General features: G+C 53.7%; 1 protein-coding gene and 1 long non-coding RNA gene across 4 annotated transcripts in view; both read right to left on the minus strand.

The window, feature by feature from the left end:
• Nucleotides 1–5,215: 5,215 nt before the first annotated feature.
• Nucleotides 5,216–7,624, minus strand: LOC108318081. Its single transcript, XR_001831011.2, has 2 exons — nt 6,549–7,624; nt 5,216–6,469 (listed from the first exon to the last, which is right to left on the minus strand). It is a non-coding gene; the product is annotated as an uncharacterized LOC108318081 (long non-coding RNA).
• Nucleotides 7,625–7,782: 158 nt separating this feature from the next.
• Nucleotides 7,783–20,178, minus strand: part of CHST3 (carbohydrate sulfotransferase 3) — a 49,727-nt gene continuing 37,331 nt past the window's right edge. For all 3 annotated transcript variants that reach the window (XM_017548831.2, XM_037745822.1, XM_037745821.1), the window contains exons 2-3: nt 13,044–13,283; nt 7,783–11,873 (exon numbers count right to left, since the gene is read on the minus strand). In XM_017548831.2, the coding sequence (XP_017404320.1) occupies nt 10,589–11,873; nt 13,044–13,183 (1,425 nt within the window). In that variant the 5' untranslated portion in view covers nt 13,184–13,283 and the 3' untranslated portion in view covers nt 7,783–10,588. The remainder of the gene's footprint in view (nt 11,874–13,043; nt 13,284–20,178) is intronic.

The following is a 20,178-nucleotide window of genomic DNA, read 5'->3' on the forward strand; positions in this document are numbered from 1 at the left end:
CCCGACCTTGTGATTCACCCACCTCAGGCTTCCAAAGTGCTGGGATTACAGGCTTGAGCCACCATGCCTGGCCTATCCTCCAGGTCTTTGTACACATAGTGTCCTCAGTCCTCAGAGCTTTCCTGTGTGGGAGAGAATGGAGCAGCATTTGAGCCCAGACACTGGGAATTGCCACGCTGATCATGGCAACAGCGTGCCCAAGGGGTCTGTGTGTCTCACAGAGGAGCATGCCTCACCGTGTGCACTGAGGCAGAAATGAGTTGAACATTCCAGGGGGCAGCTGTGGCAGGGACTGGATGCGGGCCTGTTCCTGCTCACCTCCAGGTGGGCAAAAGCAGCTGTCCTCTTCCTCACTGTTTATTCTGGCCACCTGCTCAGGTAGGCGGGAGAAGTCCAGGTGGGCGCAGTGAGAGATAGCCAGGGGGTGTTGATTTCCATTGTGTGTGGACCAGGGAGAGCACCTCATTCCTCAGGTCTAAGCATTAAGAAGCCCAGAGTGGGTGCTGTCAGGAAAGCCAGCCCAGACCTTAGCATTCCAGAACTTTAGGTGAGGGCTGCAAACTCCAATGCCTGTAGTGGCTGGGGAGCTACCACAGTGAATGCCACGGCAGCCGTGGCCTTCTTGGCCTGCCGCTTTCTCAGGCTGGAGAGACATGAATTCACAGAGACAATATTGTGTTGGAAGTCCAACATCTGTGCAAATGCTATGAGGTATGGCAATGGGATTTGCTGCTTCAGTATTGGGGAGATGGGGGGATGGGCAGGTGGGGACCCTGCCCTTCTCCCGTTAAAGAGGCTGCTGACCCCACCCACCAGAACCTATTTTTCTGTGGGAATGAGAGCACCCCAAGGTGGAGCTGCTGTCAGACCCCGTCCTATCCCCCATACCTTACCTTTCACTGTGCTCCGGAAACAGCCACTTGTATCTTTATCGTTGCATCTTTTATGCTTTTTCCAGAGTATGGGAATGCTGCTCTGCAGGGTGGGTACCGGCTGTGCTGTGAAATTAACACTCTTCAAGAGCAGCCTCAGCCCCAGGCTGACAGGGGTTAATGTAGGAGCCTTCAGACTCCCTCCCCTCACCCCAGGGTGGAGGGACTCTAAGGCTCGGGCTTTGTACCTGGTTCCCAGAGGGATTTGGCTCCAGTTCCCCAAGGTGGCGGCTGGCTCAGGGGCACAGTTGTGCTGGCTGCCTGCCTCCTCTCCGCCCTTTCCAGGCTGTCTGCAGCTCCTAAGGAAACCAGTTTGCCTTTATCCCAGTGTCAGCTGCCGGTGTAACATAAACCAAGACACCTGATTTTCTAGAGGACCCAAGTCGGCTTTTTATATAAAACCCCTTTGACCAGGTGCGGTAGCTCACGCCTGTAATCCCAGCACTTTGGGAGGCCGAGGCAGGGGATCACCTGAGGTCAGGAGTTTGAGACCAGCCTGGCCAACATGGTGAAACCCTGTCTCTACTAAAAATACAAAAAAATTAGCCGGGTGTGGTGGTGGGCACCTGTAATCTCAGCTACTCGGGAGGCCGAGGGAGGAGAATTGCTGGAACCTGCGAAGTGGAGGTTGCCGTGAACTGAGATCTTGCCACTGCACTCCAGCCTGGATGACAAGAGCGAAACTCGTCTCAAAAAAAAAAAACCTTCATTTTTGAGTGCTGTCCTCGAATGTCAACTGTTTGTTTTTGTTTTGAGACAGAGTCTTGCTTTGTTACCCAGGCTGGAGTGCAGTGATGTGATCACAGCTTACTGCAGCCTCGACCTCCTGGGCTCAGGTGACCCTCCCACCTGAGCCTCCCAAGTAGCTATGGCTACAGGTGCATGCCACCATACCCGGTGAATGTTTTGTTTTGTTTCTGTAGAGACAGGGTTTCGCCATGTTGCCCAGGCTGGTCTCAAACTCCTGGACTCAAGTATCTCCCTGCCTTGGCCTCGCAGAGTGCTGAGGGTTACAGGTGTGAGCCACCATGCCGGGCCTGTCAATTGTTAAAAACAAGAACAAAGACAATGTGAGCCACACATCCATGGGACAAATTAGGCCCATGGCCAAAGGTATACAGGGCTGAGTGCACCTGAGCTTGGCCTGACCCTCTGAACTCTTGGGCACTGTGGCTGTGGCCATCCCCAAGGGTATACTTTTCAATGACTTGGCTGTCTTCCTTCTCCGCACTGAAATGCATCCATTGTCACTCTCCCTCCCTTCCTTTCTCCTTTCCTTTCCCAACCTTCTCCTCCCTTCCTTCCTCTTTCTTTTTCTTCTTTTTAAGAGATGGGATCTTGCCATGTTGACCAGGCTGATCTTGAACTCCTTGCCTCAAACAATCCTCCCATCTCAGCCTCCCAAAGTACTGAATTACAGGTGTGAGCCACTACGCTCAGCCTCTTCCTCCCTTTCTTTCCTCTTTCCTCTTTTCTTCCCTCTCCTTCCTTCTCCCTCCCTCCCTTCCTTCTTTTTCCTCCATCTAATTTTCTTGGGCAGGCCTCTCCTGCTGGGCATTTACTACCTGCTTCTTCTTCCAATAAACAGCCCACAGCACTCAGCAAAGGTTTTACTAGCAACTAGAGGATTACACCTCCAGGAAACCCATTTACTGCTGGTAACCTTTGTCCAACTGTTTCAGAAATGGCTCCTTTAAGAGCTATCTCAAACTCCTATTTCTCAGATAAATAGTATCCTGTGGTGTTTATGCCTGGCCTGGCTCTCCAGAGTCCCCACTCTCTGTAGGGGATTCCACATCTTTTGGGTCATGTCACAGAGGCCCCACAGTGTGGGTTGAGTTGAGGAAAACAAGAACCAGGGAGTTTGGGGACAGCAGCATGGATGTCTCAGGGCCTTGAACCCTGGCCCACAGTGCCCGAAAGGCTGCTGCAATCTCTGAGGGCTCCTCCTACCCTGGCAGCTCAGTGAGGATGGTGTGAAGGGGGATGAGCCTTAAACCCAACCCTGGGCTTTTTCTCCCAGCCGACTCACCCACCACCTTCTTGTCTGCTTAGGATGGCTTTTGGTCCTACACACTTCCAGCTGCAGGCTGCTGGTAGCTACTAACTCTTCTGTAGTATGACGGAGCCTTGGCTGGGTATAGTGGCTCACACCTATCATCCCAGCACTTTGGGAGGCTGAGGCTGGCAGATCGCTTGAGCTCAGAAGTTCTAGACCAGCCTGGGCAACACGGTGAGGCCCCATCTCTAAAAAAAATACCAAAAAAAGCGCTAGCAAGTGTGGCACATGCCTGTAGCCACAGCTACTTGGGAGGCTGAGGCAGGAGGATTGCTTGGGCCTGGGTGGTCCCGGCTGCAGCAGTGAGCTGTGATTGCATCACTGCACTCCTAACTGGGTGACAATGCCTTAAAAAATAAAGGAAGCCAGAGTCTTGAAAATGTTGTTGTTTAGGGGGAAAAAAGGTTTTCATGATAAAGGAATTCCGTAAAAATGGCTCTCTCTAGGCTGTGAGTCAAAGGAAAGCAGCCTACCAGAGCCTGTAATCAAATGTGCACTGTACCCTCCCAAAAGCAACCCTGTGACCACAGTTCCTCCACACACACTTGGGGACGCTGCTGCAGGCTCCAGGGCTGGGCCTAGCAGGGCTCGGTGGGCAGTGGCACAGGTCCCTGACCCCAGCCCCCTGCTGACCAAACTGCTTTCCAGAGAGTCCGAGCTGACTCTCCCTGTCCTAGAGAGCCATGGGGCACTTGGCTCCTCCCCAGGGTTGGGTAAATTGGGGTATAGGAAGGAAGACTGAGGATCTCAAAGGAGTCTGGGGGTGGGGGGAAGGAGGAGGAAGAGAGACAGTTCCGACCTGGTGGCTGAGGCAGGGGTAGGTGGGGAGGCGTCCAGGCTTCTCCGCTCTGTGATTAGTGCAATTTGTTTCCCCAGGGGGTCATTTGTGGTAGGAAACACAGCCTGGAAATTAACTATATCCAGCCCCCAGTTCAGGGAGACAGCAATAGCACCTGACTGTGGGGTGGCAGTTTCTGTTCAGGTTGGGATGACAGGCACTGGCTCAAATACTTTCAGGGGCAGGAGGGAGATGGCTTGAGCTCCCCAGACCTGGACTGGGTGAAGTGGCAGAGACACAGGTTTGAGATCTGGGGAGGGGGCCTGTTTCCTCACACTGAGCCTCTCTGAGTCTTCACTCCCTCACTCCAGGAGCCACTGTCGCTGTGCTCAGCCCTCCTCTGCCTCTTCCTGCAGCTGCTGGTCCTGCTCCCGCCATGTCCCAAGACCTACAAAGGCCCACCAGCTCTGGGTTCTGTGTTCAAAAACCCTCCCTTCCATCTGGCTGCGCCTTGTTGTAGAAGCTTCACAAGCAAACCCAATAACTCAGGATCCCTGGATTCCAGCAGGTGGTGCTTCTATCAGCTTGTACAGATCAGTAAGACCCACTTGGCCTGTGCAGGCATTTGCCCCCACTACGCCCCGCTCTTCTTTCTCTCCGGGGAAATGCCATGCCCTATAGGCAGCTCTTGGGAGATAGCAGGGCTGAAATCTAACAACGACTGAAGTTGTTATGACGGATGTAGCTGCAATTTGAAAGGACTCCCTTCCATTTCTTTTTTATTTATTTATTTTGTTTTCTTCTTTTTTTTTAGTATCTCTGGGATTCCCTTCAATTTCTTAGCTGAAAGGGTCCTTGGCAATCTTCTCATGTGCTTTTGGAGATTTAGTTGAAGGCCAAATAAATCTAAAATGCTACCCGAAGCAGATCAAAACTACACAGAGAGCATATCAAAACACACAGTGGCTCTCCTTAAGAGGGTGCCGCCTACCCTTTCAGCTGACTTTTGAATCCCTAACGGGGCTTTCTGGGAACCATGGTTGTGAACAACTGATTATACCTTCATTTTAAAAGGAAACTGGTGTCCAAGTAAGGGAAGTGACTTATCTAAGGTCACACAGCCAGACAGTGGCAAAGCTGGGACTTGTGCCCAGGCTCCCGGACTGCTGGCGCATTGCTCCTGTGTCTGCCCCCAAATACCTGAGTTTTCTTTCTCTCCGCCCAGCGCCATCCCCACCAGCTCTGCCAGCCTGGTAACGTAAGGAACGGTCATCCTGTCCCACAGTGCCCTAGTGCCTTTGGTCCCTTGGGAATGGGCAGGGGAATTCCCTGTCCTGCTTCATGCTGGAAGTCACCTCCCTTCTATCACTGTTAATTAAAAAAAAAAAAAAAATTATGACCCAATTGCTGCTGAGAACAAATGCAAAGGAAAAGGCAGAGACACGCTGCAGGTCTTGCTCGTTGCATGTTTTCATTTTTAATTAAATAAGTCAAGTAGGCCATCAGGAGAGGGGTTCACATTCTATTCTGCAAAGCAGTCCCTGACTGCTGGCGACTGCCAGCTCTGAAGGGCAGCCCCAGCACTTCCAGGAGATGGCAGATTGTCTGTGGCCACGGCAAGGACATCTGGGACAACAGTGACAGCAGTGGGGCTGGGAGTAATGTGGAGCAGTGCCAGAGGCCGAGCAGAATGGGCTACATGCTATACACACACACACACACGCACATACACGGGCACATATGTACATACTGTGGCTGTGTATGCCATGAAGGGGTGTCATACCACGCAGACATGAAACAGGACACAGGGCAGAGGTGTTGGCAAAAGGACAGTGTGCAGGACCCAGGCAGACGCAGGGGGAGCCAGGCAAATGTGGACCAGAAAATACAGCTAAGATGGAGACTTCAGGGGGTGCCCAGTTCAAGCCAATGGTAGAGGAAGCAGATCATGTGGGTCATTTCATTTCCCCAGAGAAGTACCTGATCTAGGTACCTGAGCTAGGCCCATGAGGAGGGCACCATGTCTGTAGCCTTGGAAACATGTACAAATTTGTCCCCCATACAGCTATGGGATGCCAAAGGACACAAGACCAAAGGATCTTGAAGCTCTTGAGACATGTGAAGTTGCCAATTCTGCTTTTGCACTTTTGAGGTACAGAGTAACTTCCACAATCTCCGAACCTGCAGTGAGTTGAGAGGTGATGTGGCTGCATTCAGGAAGCCCCAGACCCTGCCTTCCATCTGGCTGCGCCTTGTCCTAGAAGCTTCACAGGCAAACCCAATAACTCAGGAGCCCTGGATTCCAGCAGGTGGACCTTCTATCAGCTTGTACAGATCAGTAAGACCCAGTTGGCCTGTGCAGGCATTTGCCCCCACCTCGCCCCCATTCTCTCTCCTTGCCTCAGGAATCAGCCCTTTGAGATCTGGTTTTGTTTTCAGACTTTGGGAATGGGGGTTGGAGGGGACTGCCTTGAGGACACAGCCACCCAGTCTTCGGCTCCTGTCCTAGCAAGGGACAACCCCTACAGTTAATTGGTCTCCCCATGTTACCCAGGCTGGTCTCCAACTCCTGGGCTCAAGCAATCCTCCCACCTTGGCCTCCCCAAATGCCGGCATTACAGGTGTGAACCACCGTACCGGGCCCCTACGGTCAATTAAAATAGGCCCTAGTATAGGAGAGGATGACTCAGGGCTACAGGACTTTAGGGTCAGGATCAGACCATTAGATGCTTCTATCTCCTCTACCACCCAGGCCAAGAATCAATCTTCTGGGAAGGACCTCCTGCTGGAGCTCCTTCCATTGCCAGACAGATGGCAGAGATAGATGTCATGTGATGCCTGGTGCCCTCTGTTCTGTGGGGTTTGGTCAGCAGCTGCCCTGCTATGCCAGCCTCCGGCAGCAGCTCCCATGCTGAGGGTGCTAGCCGACAGGAAGTAAACTTGTCATTTACCATCTCTTTTCTGCTTGTTTAGTTATTTTCAAGTGCACGTATTGAAGAGGGACAAAAGCCTAAATTGGATTTATGTTCCTCAGCTTTTGGAAAATAACTCGGTGACCAACTGGGGTGTGTGTGACAGAGATGGGCTTCTGTGCACATCTGGGCTTCTCTTGCCCTCTCTATGGGGACCTGGGAATCCTGCCCTCCACTAACTACTCCCAAGGACCCTCCAGGGCCCTCGTCCGTTCCCCAATTTATGAACAGGTCCTGAGGGGAAGATGGCAAGAGGCAGAGTAGGGACAGCCTGTGAGCATTGGACACTGCCCTATCTCACCAAGACCTGGAAGGTTCTGAGCCATTGCTATAGGCTGGGCTGCAGAACTCATCAACAAGAAAGAACATAAGTAACACTCATTGCTGAATGGTCCTCTGTGCTGGGGAGGCTGCCGGCTGGTGGAGAGAGGCCTCAGTTGCTCCCTCTGTCTCCAGGCAGGTGGGCACTTTGCAGGGGAGGGCTTCTGGCAGAGCAGCTGGAACAGAGGAGAAACCAGGACTGGCCTCACTGAAAAAGGAGGCCCGGCCCCCAGCAGTTCCACCTTCTCCATCCCAGCTCCAAGCTGAAAACCGTGTCCACGTGGATGACTCCAACCACAACCACAGCGTGTCAAGACAATAGTCATACCACAGTCCTTCCCCAAACCCCAAGGGTTCCCAGAGTATCACTGAGCCCCAAGGGATACGTTTCTAGGAAACACCCACACACTTAAGTTGAGACTTAAACACCCAGGCAGAGATAATACAGCAGAAAGGGCCCTGATGTGGCATCTCAGATCAACATGAGAGAAACCAAGGGATCTCAGATCTTTTTTTTTTTTTTTTTGAGATGGAGTCTTGCTCTGTTGCCCAGGCTGAAGTGCAGTGGTGCGACCTCAGCTCACTGCAACCTCCATCTCTGGGGTTCAAGTGATCCTCCTGCCTCAGCCTCCTGAGTAGCTGGGACTACAGGCGCACGCTGCCATACCTGGCTAATTTTTTTTTTTTTTGTATTTTAGTAGAGATGGGGATTCACTGTGTTACCCAGGCTGGTCTCAAACTCCTGAGCTCAGGCAATCCGCCACCGTGAACCACGGCGTCAGGCCATGATCTCAGATCTTAAACAATGTCCAGGGGCCATTGTGGTGCTGCAGCTCGGGCTTATTCTCTTGTGTTCTGAATCGTCTTCTGGTGTCCTTGCGTGAACGGAGTGTGTGAATGGTTTCTATTATTATTTTGTCTTTCTTGATTTGGGTACAGCTTTGAGTCCCTGCAGATAAAAAGGTATCTTCTGTCTCTTCTTTTCACAAAATAAATAAATAAAGTCAACTTGCAGTGTGCACGTGTCAACGTCCTGAGAAGTCCCAAAGGCCCATTCTTGGTACCATCCTCAGAGAGCAGCATGGGAGGCTTTGGCCCAGAGTAAGAAGGAGGGATAAACTCTGCCGTCCACACTAGCAGGGCCCTAAGGAAGAGCCTCAGATGGAGGTGGCTGCCCCTCCCCAGTCCCAGCACCCCCCTCCTCCACGTGGGGAACAGAGGAGGGAGCAGGCGGGAGGCTGGGGAAGAACGGCCAGCACTTCTGGGCCTGCCAGAAACATCCTGGCCCCACGGTCACGTTTTCAGAGCTGGTGTTCCTTTGAAGTCTAAATTAGAACCATATCTCTGCACAGCTTACTCTTGGATTCTAAATCCAAGAGGATTGGGATGTTCAGGCAAAATAGCAAAAGAAAAAAAAAAAACAAAACCCTAGAGTGGAGACCTCCTTAAATGACTGGAGTCCACAGTGACAGAGACCCAGCAGCTCTAACGGGCTGATTATAGTGAATCTCATGGAACAGATACCAGCCTTGCTTTCTCAAATGGTGGCTTCCTGCCAGGACACACTCTTCCCTCCTCCACAGCAATGCTGGACTCAGATCCTGTGCTTCCCCAGTGTCCGTATTACTCAACCCAAAATGTAGCCCTCTGGGTTTACAATGGGCATAATCTGACACAGAAGTTGTCCAGGAAACCAGAAACAGAGATGGGCAGCCTTCAGCAAACCCTTGCAGCCCCTGTAAGCTCTGGATACTGAGTTCTGCTCCTGGGTTTTCGGTGAGAGTCGGGATGGGCTTCTGCTCTGGGTACACTTGCTGCTTGGTCCTGAGCCCCTGCCCACCCAGGAAACATGAGTGTGGGAGAGATTTTCAAATCCAGCTTCGTCTCAGGGAGAAGAGGCGAGGGCTGCGAATCTCCACTGCTTCTGGACATGAGGCAAGAACACTGCTGGCTTTGAGATTCATCCCACATGGGGTTCAAACAGAAAAGCCCGTAGGGCACTGTGGCCTGCCATGTGCCCACCTCTCCTTGCTCCTCATGGGAAGGCTCCTCCTCCTGTCCTCTCCCTCTGCCAGGAGTCAAGTGCTCCCTGCTGGTTTTCCCCAGCCTCCCTCAGGCTCTCAGGCCTCCACTGCTTGGGAGAGACAAAACAAAAGCCAAACATCAAACAGGAAAGACACCAAGCCATAAATAAGTTAAAAACCCCAAATGAAACACCCAGCACATCCTTCATTGAGCAATACTCTTCCCAGAGCCCTAAGGAGGAATTTCAGGCACTGGCTGTAACCACGGGGACCAGCTGGTGACCTCTGTCCACGAGGGAGAAGGTGGGCTTCTCAGGGAAGAGGTGCATCCCAGTGGGACTTTTCCCCCAAGGGCACTCTGTACTTTCCTCTTGGCCTTGCCCCACGTGAGGCCTGGCTGGAAACGGAAAGCCCGGTGAGCTGCCTTTTGCCTCCAGGGACCACAGCTGCTTCTGCCTGCCAGGCCTGAGGCAGCCTTCAAATATGGACACGTTCGGGAGCCAGCCAAGCTGGACGGGGCCTTTGGCTGCACCATTTCAAAACATCCTGCCTGCCAGCTGCAAGGATGTGGATGGGTCAGAGGAGGTAGCCACGAGAATCTAAGGTGGGCAGGGGCTTTGAACGCTGCAGTTCTGAGTCCACTGTTCAGTACCAAACTTAGCTGGGAACCGTGTCACATCATGGTCCTCTAACGTGTTTCCTTCCCCTGCCCTGCTTTCCAAATAATCCTAGAAATGCAATCACAGGCTCCTCTGAGGTGTGTGATACAGAAAAACCCTGTGAGCATAAGCAGCGAGGAAGCTTGTCTGCATAGATGTGTGTACACTTGTGCCTTTATGATGCTTGTCCGCGTGTGGTATACATGCGTGTATGTCTATACGCATGTGTGTGCTTTGCAGCCCTATATGGGGCCCTGATTCATCAGTAACCAGCACAGCCACCCCATTCATGAAAATGCTGACTCGCCCTGTACTGGTTGGTAAACAGCCACTGTCACCTCAAATGAGCCTCAAATGCCACCTTTGACACCCTGGGCTGTCCTGGCCCCTCCTCCAAGGATCCACCTAGATTTCAGACTTCACCATCCAGAAAAGAAATGGTTAACATCAAATAAAGCAGGAGGTCTGACTGCCACTGGTCAGAGCCTTGCTCCTTCTGGTTATTAAATATTTGGACTCTGGCCTGCAGGGTCTCCAGGCACGAATGTGTTTCTGTGTGTGTGAGATTGAAGCTTGCCAACAGGCCCGGGCCTGCCTGGGTCTGCTCTGGAGGCTGCAGCCCCTTGGGTCTGGGTGTGATGGCCCTCAAGGGGTTGGGGCACTGTCATGTTCTCCACGATTAACCCTGGGGCCGCCGCTGCGGTGGGAGCGCTGGCTGGGGGCCCTACTGCTACAGGAGACGCTCCCTGCTCACCACGCTGCGCACCCGCCGTCTGCGAGGGCTGCGGCAAAAAGGCGGGGCAGGCCTTTCACCAGGAGGGGCACACCGGGCCCCGGCCCCCACTACGTGACCCAGAAGGTGCCCTGCTCCTCCAGCAGGCTGAGCGAGCGGTTGGTGAGGGCGGCAGCGTCCTCTGCCAGTTTGTAGCCGAAGAGGCGCATGGCGGTGCCGCAGGCGGCCTGTACCACCTGGGCTAGCTTGAAGGGCATGCTGAAGCGCCACTTCTCGAACTGCTCCGAGGAGTTCTTCTGCGTGGAGTAGATGCCGCTGCCGTCGTGGGCCGCCTGCGTGTTCTTCTGGATCCAGTCCTCCACCTGCGGGGTCAGGGGGATGCCAGCAAAGCGGTACATCTCGCGGGCCTTCTGCAGCGGCCTGCGCGCCACGTCCTCGTAGCGCACCAGCATGTAGCGGCCCCGCAGCCACGCGGGCTGCCGCAGCCCCAGCTCGGCGGACAGGCGGATGCTCTCGCAGTTGCCCCGCAGCCGCTGCACCTCCTCCTCCCTCAGCTGGTCTTGGCCCTCGTCATCCAGCCACTTCTTCCAGGTCTTGTACTTGCCGGCGAAGGCTACCATGCGCGAGGCCAGCACGGCGCGGGGGTCTCGCACCAGCTGGATGACGCGCAGGTCCAGGCGGGGGTCCTCGGCCAGCGGCTGCAGGAACTCCAGCTGCCTCATGCGCACGGCCTTGAGGGCCATATGGTCCTTGCGGCGGCAGGCCTCGGCGGCCAGTGTCACGTTGAGGGGGCCGCAGCGGCGGTTCTTGCAGTGGTACTTCTCGAAGACCTTCTTGACGAAGGGCGTGCAGACGGGGTCCTCGCACAGGGAGCGGCTGGAGCCGCGGCGGAACATGAACTGGGTCAGGTGGTCCTCGGGCAGCGGCGTGATGAAGGGCTCCAGCACGTACAGGTCGCACAGGAAGAGCTGCTTGAGCACGTCGCGGTACACCAGGGCCGAGCCCGCGGCGTTGGCGCCCCCCGGCTCGAAGGACACCGTGCGCTCGATGTGCCACAGCGGCTCGAAGAGGTAGAAGATGTTGCCCTGCTGGTTGAAGAACTCGCCCACGAACGAGGAGCCGGTGCGCGTGGTGGCCATGAGCAGCACGTGGCGCCGGGGCCCCGCCGCGGCCGGTCTGGGCGGCTCCTCCTCCTCTTCCTCCCCAGCGGCCTCCACTGCTGGCTCCACGCCCAGCTGCAGGCTTAGGTTGTGGAGACGGCTCTTCAGCTGGGAGAAGGCTGAATCTAGCTCGCTCAGGGACAAGAGAGATGCGTTCTCAGCCAAGACCAGGGCTGGGTCGGTGCTGTTGGCATCTGCCAGGGCTTGGGGGATCTGCTTCAGCCTGTCTGAGACCCTGTGAGGACAAAAGAAGACCAGGGTCAGTGGCTGACTGGGGACCCTGCCTCCTGGGCAACCCTAAGCAGTCCTCCAAGTAGATCACCAAAGCCTGTCTCAGTTGGGTTTCCCCAAAAGCAGACTTTGAGGCAAGGATTTGTGTTTCAATCGTTTATCTGGGACATGATTGCAAGAAGAACTAGGTGGGGAAGTGAGGCAGGGGAGGAAAGGCATCCATGTATGGATGTGCCGCACGGAGCAGGTGTGGGCATTGGATGCTCAGTCTGATGGGGACCTGGGGGACATTTTCTCCCTGGTGCTTCCAGCTTGCCAGTGTGCAGGTAGAGAGGAAGCCCTCCGGTGCAGAGCTGCAGGGGCTTGCAGTAGAACCCAACAGGCGTGCGCTGGAACAGTCCTTGCCTAGTGATCCAAATGGGGCATTGACAGTGTTTACTCTACAACCCAATCCCTGATCTACCCATCTTAGCTAATGCTTTCTGGCAGGTCTTGTGCCTGGGAGGAGAACAGGCCCAGGGCACATAGCTGTATGTTGCCAATTCGAAGGGGTAAGGGGGCGTTCCCAGAGGAGCCTATTTGAGGGGCATGCCCCTGGAGTTGAGCAGTACACAACCTGGCAGCTGCACATGGCAGCCCTACCCATCAGAATAGCTAAGTACTAGGACCTTGCCTTTCCATGGGCGCAATGACATCAAGACTTCTACAGGCGATGTGCTGCTAATGCAAGGCATCACTCTAGGCCAGGAAGTACAATGATGGTGATAGTCACAGCCAGCAAGTACTGGATACCAACTATGTGCCAGACACTGGGCTAGATGCTTTTACATTTTCTCATTAATCTTTACAACAGCGCTGGTACCATCATTAGCCACATTTTACAGAAGAGGAAACAAAGACTCAGAAATGGGAAGTATCTTGCCTAATCTTTCACAGTTGTAGAGGGCCACCATGAGGCACTCCAACCCAGGCTATCTGAGTCCAGAGCCCAAGTCTCACCCCTGTACAGTCATGAGGATGTGTGCAGGACCCACTGCCTGGGACACAGGAGGGGCCTGGGGATGGCTTGTTGAAGGAAGGCATTTGCAGGTCCACAGAGAGCCCTGCAGTTACCTCTCTGCCTCGCCCACCCCACCTTGAAAGGAAGATGAAGACTTGGGCTTGCAACTCTCACCTTGATATGATTTTATTTTCCTTTTCAATGAAGACAAAAACTATCACCACGAAAATCAAGAAAAGGGCATATTTGCTCCTCATCTTCAGGCTGTGCACAAAGTCCCGACAGTCCTGGGGCAAAGTGAGTCCTTTCTCCATGGGGAAAGACAGGGGGCGTCTCAGGCTGGCCTTGGACACTCAGCTCAGGGGCATCACTCAGGACCTGGCTTGTCGTCTTCAGGTGGGGGACACCCTCGTCCTGCAGAGAGACAGGTGGTCAGAACACCCTTGTCTGTACACGAGGAATGCAGAGGACATTTCTCCACCAGACTTTTGAGGATCTCGGCCCTGGTTAGCAGCCAGGACCCCAGATCCATTCTCCAGACAGACTGTGCCCGAGAGAGACTGAAGGTCTCTTTAACAGGTCATTTAAAATGCTAACGAATCATCAGGTTCATCCATCCCACTCCATCAGCTTCTCCCTTGACCTCACACAGCAAAGGCATGTGGATGGAAAAGAATAGCCCTTGTAGCATAAATGTTTATAACGGCAAAAAGAGTGCAAACACCTGAATGAAAATGGTGGAGCATCCAGGTGATGGATTTTTGTGGCTACAAAGAATAATGAGGTCGATGTACAAATGTGAATGATGCAGAATATACATGAGAACACACACACACACACACACACACACACACACACACACACACGTTGTAGACCCTGTGCTCATGCAGGACCGGACTTCCCAACCTCAGCACTGTTGACATTTTCGACCATGTTAAGTGGGGATTGTCCTGTGCATTATAGAATGTTTGACAGCATCTTTGGCCTCTACCCAGTAATTGCCAATTTGGGTTGTTTTTTAGACAGGGTCTCACTGTGTTGCCCAGGCTGGAGCGCAGTAGCACGATCATAGTTTACTGCAGCCTCAACCTCCCAGACTCAATTGATTCTTTCACCTCAGCCTCCTGAGTCACCACAAGTGCACGCCACCACACCCAGCTAACTTTAAAAATTTTTTGTAGAGATGGGGTCTCGCCATGTTGCCCAGCCTGGTCTTGAACTCCTGAGTTCAAGCAATCTACCTGCCTCGGTTTCCCAAAATGTTGGGATTATAGGCATGGGCTACTGCACCTGGCCCCCACTGATCATCTGTAACAATCAAAATATCTCCAGGCATTGTTAAGTGTTTCCTGGGGTGGGAAGGTGGGGGTGCCAAATCATCCCAGGTGGAGAACCTCCAATGTAGCAAGATCCTGTTTGGAAAAAAAATGCCGGGAAAAAATATAGATGCGGGATACAAATGGACTCTGGCTGCAGGAAAACACGAGGACTGGTAACAATGGTTGCCTCTAGAAGGGGGACGGGTAGGTGGAGTGAGTCTTATGTTTGCTATGTAACACTGTGCCATCAGTACACACATTTTACCATGTGTATGTGTAAAGTGTAAAAAATTAACTAAAGAAAAATAATGTCGGCCGGGTGTGGTGGTTCACGCCTGTAATCCCAGCACTTTGGGAGGCCAAGGTGGGCGGGTCACCTGGGGTTGAGAGTTTGAGACCAGCCTGACCAACATGGAGAATCCCTGTCTTTACTAAAAATATAAAATTAGCTGGGCGTGATGTTGGGGACCTGTAATCCTCGCTACTCAGGAGGCTGAGACAGGAGACTCGCTTAAACCGGGAGGCAAAGGTTGCAGTGAGCCAAGATTGCGCCACTGCACTCCAGCCTGGGCAACAAGAGCGAAACTCTGTCTCAAAGAAAAAAAAAAAAAAAATCATAGTGCATGAATTCTACCTAAATCCTTAATGTGGCCTCAGCCTGCGGGTCTCCACTTTCTAGGCAGCCTCCCCCAGGCTATGTTAGGACTCCGTACAGCCCCACCACTGTACAAAGATGATCATGAGCACCTGGGACTTTGTCATAAAGCAACAATTGTTCAACCCTGAACATCCCTTCAGGGAGGACAGGGAGTTTGTCTGGGCCTCTCATTATCTCTCAATTCTGGGCCAGGCAAGAGATAGACAGTTGCTGAACAACAGATGGATAAAGGAAAAACTGACCCTCAACTAAAATAGTATGTATTATTAGTATTATTATTTAGAAACAGGGTCTTGCTCTGTTGCCCAGGCTGGCCTCAAACTCCTAGGCTCAAGCAATCCTCCTTTCTCAGCCTCTGGAGTAACTGGGACTGCAGGTGTGCCACTGGTGCGCCACCGCACTTGGCTCTAAAGTTGTTTATGGCTGGAGCGAATACAGCATTGCCCATGGAGCCTGAATCACCGTTTCTTTCATTCATCCTCACTGCCAGTGGCAGCATCCACACACACCCTATTCTGCACCAGGACCCCATATTCCTGCACAGCCCCCACTTCTGAAAGTCCATCCATTTTCTCCAGAAGGTCATGCACAGGGGACAACCTGCTCCAGCTTGGGGTTTGGAAACACATTACTGTGACCTCATACAGGGCACCCAGGGCCACCTTGCTCAATGCTACTGCCTGTCCCTCTTTCTGGAAAAGATGAATTTTTTTTTTCCCCAAGGGAAGGGGCGGATGTTGACATAGGGGAGTGGGAGGGCAGGAAGGAGGGTCTGGGGGCTGCATTTCCATCATATAATAAAGTGGCTTCAGGGATAGCCAGAAAAGTCTGTCCTCTGGGGAAAGCAGTGAGGTCAGGGTTCCAAATGTGGGTGAGCAGGTGGGCACTCTGGCAGCTGGGGTGGGGCCCCCAGGTTCAGGTGGGGCAGAGGGAGGTGCGAGGGCCTCCTAGTGTGAGTGGTTAGAGAAACCACAGAAAGGAGAGTCTATCCCCACGCCACCGCTTTTTGTTTTTCAGTTTTTTTTTTTTTGAGACAGAGTCTCACTCTGCAACCCAGGCTGGGGTACAATGGTGCAATCTCAGCTTACTGAAACCTCTGTTTCCTGGATTTAAGCAATTCTTGTGCCTCAGCCTCCTGAGTAGTTGGGATTACAGGCATGAGCCACCACTCCCAGCTAATTTTTGTATTTTTTGGTTGAGATGGGCTGTCACCATGTTGGCCAAGTTGGTCTCAAACTCCTGACCTCAGGTGATCTGCTTGCCTCAGCCTCCCAAAGTGCTGGAATTACAGGCGTGAGCCACCATGCGTGGCCTAGGAGCGTCTACTCCTAACTGGAATAGTCCTGCCTCTTTCTGATCCTCCTGGGCCTTTTCTCATGAACTTACTCAGTGAATATTTTCTGAGCACTTACTGTGTGCTGGCCTCTGGCCTAGGCACTGGGACTATGGGGGTGAACAAGCAGGCATGGCCTGTGCGCTCACGGGGCCTGCATTCTGGCTGGGAGGGCCAACCAATGGCATAGGCAGCCGAAGTTCCCTGAGTACATATTTCTCTGGGCCAGGTAAGAGCTTACACTCCTCATCAAAACCTCAGCAAAGCCCTGTGAGACAGCAGCTAGCCCATTTAACAGGTGAGGAAACTGAGGTTGAGACAGGTTAAATAACTTACCTAACGTTCCTCCAGCAGAAGTCTCTGGCCACCCCTCCCAGGTCCAGGTCATTTGAGCTTCTTGGTGCTTCCCCGGGACCCCCAACCTAGCACCTATGGTGGGGCTTTCTAGCTGTCTCCCTTCCCAGAATGCAAGCTCCCCGAAGTTGGGACCCGCATCTAGAATGGCACTTGGCACAGACAAGCTGTCCAAAAATCAGTGGTGAGGCTGGTGCCTGGCAGCTGTTGGCATGAGTGTGTGGAATGGCCAGTGGGGCCATGTCCCCCATGTACCCTTTTGGCCCACGGTGGGGGGCGAGGCCACCTGCCCCACTGACACGGTGAGAACCACCACTGAGTTTTCAGAGTACAGGGTGTTGACTTTCTGCCCCCTCTACCCTCAGGTAGTCTGGGGTTGATGATGTGAGGGAGGCAGAAGGAGCTGGGGCCAGAACTCCTGAGCTCTAGTTCCTCCTGTGTCTCTACCATGCTGTGCAACCTTGTATACGTGGCAACCTTTTCCTTAGGCATTTGTTCACCTGCAGCATGAAAAGGGCAGTCCCTGCTGCACAAAGGTGCTGTGAGGAACGTATCTGATGCATGGTAAATGCTCGTGAAATAGGAGAGGGGTGAAAAGGCAGGCATGAGTGGGGGAGTTGCCCTCACTACCCTCTCCCTTCTGGGCCTGGCACCTTGGTAAGGTTTACAAGTTGGGGTGCCTAAATGACAAGCCTCTGAACCTTCTCCTTCCCTCCCTTCCAGGGGAGGGACTTACTTTTAAGACTATTCTAGCCTCCTCATCCCCAGAACAACACAGCATTCTTGAGATCCTTTCTGATGCTGCCCTAAAAGGAAGAAGCAAAGCTGGATACTCAAGACAGGAAACCCAGGCAGGCCATTTGCCCCCTTGCCCTGTCCAGACAGCTGCGCCTCTGTTTAGCTTTGGAAACTGAGCGGGCAGGTGAGCGGACAGGTGAAGGAGGCTTGGAGCTTCCCAGAGCCAGGAGGCGGGAGAAGGTCATGGTACCAGAGGTCACAGGAGCATGAGGGAAGGGGATAGGGCCCAGATGGGGGTTACTCGGCAAAGCCCCATGCAGACTGCATCCTGCAGGAGGCCCTTTGCAAGGAGCAGGCCTGTGACATCTGTGACATCAGATGAATCTTTGTATCACTTCTCTCCCACTTTCATGGTGCAAAGGCTAGGCTTACCCCCCTGGCTTAGCTCATGGGAGGAACTGAAAAGTCTCTTCCTCCTTCTCTTGGTCCCTCATAGCCCCTAGTACTCAATACCTTACATCCAACCAGGCTCGGTGGCTGACACCTATAATCCCAGCACTTTGTGAGGCCGAGGCAGGTGGATCACCTGAGGTCTGGAGTTCGAGACCTGGCCAACATGGTGAAACTTTGTCTCTACTAAAAATATAAAAATTAGCTGGATGTGATGGTGGGCACCTGTAATACCAGCTTCTTGGGAGGCTGAGGCAGGAGAATCACTTGAACCTGAGAGGTGGAGGTTGCCGTGAGCTGAGATCGCGCCATTGTACTTCGGCCTGAGCACCAAGAGTGAAACTCTGTCTCAAAAAAAAAAAAAAAAAGCCAAAAGCAAAATTTTCATCCCCTCAATGCTCCAGCAACTACATAACCAACCGCCCAAGGAAAAGGTGGCATCCCCTGCTTGGGTCCCACTGGAGGCCGCTTTGCAGGGTGCCAGGGCCAACAGTGAAGCATGTCAGAGCACGTGTCTGGCCGTGCTCGGGTGCAGCAGGCAGTGGGACAGCTCCCTCGGCCCAGTTTTGCCCAACACTCTGCACATGGACCACAAACACCAGAGGCAGGGAGAGAAGAACGGTGCTGAGTTATTTCAGGGCAGTGACCATCTGGTGAGTGCGCACCACGTGCCAGGCCCTGGGCAGATGCCAGCCCGACCTTCCAGGTGCTGGCTGCGATGTGGACTCCTGCCCCACCTATAACTATGATACAGTTCTCAAATCCCGGTCCCCCTCTGTCTCACGTCCTTACCTGCCTGCCACCTCCCAGCTCTCATCTGGCTTCTGCCCCCACCCCTCCAGGAATAATGCTCCCGACGGCGTCCACAATCTCCCGAGGCCCTAGTGTGGCTAGTGTGGGCTTCTTACCCTCCATGCTGCCTCGCCCACTCCCTCCCCACTGAGGCCCACAATCCTGCTGGCCTCCCCACTCCCCTTCTGCTCCCCTGGCTTCCTCATGCCCGGCACCTTCTATGGGATCACATATGGGCACGCTTGCCACCCAGACAGGGGAGCACCTGAGCACCTGTTACAGCTGTGCTGCCGCCTAGCTTCCCAGCCACATGGGAACTTGGAGGCACGGACAATAAGGCAGGTCCTGCTTCAAACACTCCGTGGACTACGTAATAAAACACAAGCCCTCTTAAGGACCTTCGAGATCCAGACCCTGCTCACCCCTCCTGCCTCTTCTCCCAACACCCCACCCTGGCCCTTCCTGCCACTCCCCACCTGGGGGCTTCTGCATCAGCTGGCTCCTTCTAAGCAACCAGGACGAAGCTCAAATGTCCCCCGCTCTGGAGTGCTTCCCTGACCCCTGACCGAATGTGAACCACCCCCATCACTTTCCCTCCAAACACCCTGCTTTACTCCCTTCATAGACGGAAATGCACTTCCTGATGGCCCCTCATCCCCCAGTACGATGAAATGCGCTTGCTGATGGCCCCTCATCCCCGAGTATGATGGCTCCGGGAGAGAAGAGCTTTATCTGTCTGCTCCACCCTTGCATCTCCAGTGCCCAGAATTATACCTGGCACAGAGCGGATGCTTCATAAATACTTGCTGAATGAATGAAGGAATGAAGGAATGAATGTCCTTCCCAAACCATTGAGCCCAGTGTAAGATGCATAATCATTCTAAGTTGACAGAAGATATGAAAAGGACGAAAAAAAAAGGCAGTTGCCCACAGATGAGTGGCACACATGGGCACAGGCTGTGAGCATGAGCACGCAGGCCACAGGTGCCTGCTAAGGGCGTGTGCTGGGAACCTGTGCCGGGAGCATGGTGCACACCATGGGCACCGACGATGGGCAAAACTGCACGTAACTGCAGTCTCTTGAATTCTTGTTTCCATCCAGCCTCTCACAGCTGTGGGCTAATAAGGGGGAGGGTGGAAAACAGCCTGAGCCATCCGCAGACAAAAGTGAGTGAGGGAATGCTGTGGGAAAAGGGGGCCGTGAGCTGAGGCCTTGAGAGCACCAGCAAGTAAGGCTTCAGCTTCCCTCCCTTCTCTCCCGCAGGGGTCTTTCTGCTCAGGCCTCCCTCGTGACTTGGCAAGATGCCTCCCAGAGAACGAAGTTTTCTACTTGGATAGCCTCCAGCCAGGCCCTTCCACTGAGGCCCAAAATGGACTGCAGCCCGTTCCAGCCTCCCCCGGGGAAGGTGGGGGTTCCAGCAAGTCAGCTGTGATAAGGGACAGCCCTGCCAGACATTGCATCAGACAGCAAAACTCCACTCCCCTCGCCTGCCTGGGGCCAAGAGCACAGTGGGGTGGGGTGAGGAGGGGGCGATGGGGGGACCTCAGCTGTTGCTGGCCCGGCCTCTCAGCCTCTCGGCCTTTCCCACGGGGAGGAGGAGGAGCTGCATGGGAAAGAGGAGCCAAGGGAGGGCAAGAGCTGGTGACAGAGGAGCTCCGAGGCAG

This window comes from Cebus imitator, unplaced genomic scaffold (assembly GCF_001604975.1).
Source record: "Cebus imitator isolate Cc_AM_T3 unplaced genomic scaffold, Cebus_imitator-1.0 Scaffold215, whole genome shotgun sequence".
Taxonomy (NCBI): Eukaryota; Metazoa; Chordata; class Mammalia; order Primates; family Cebidae; genus Cebus; species Cebus imitator.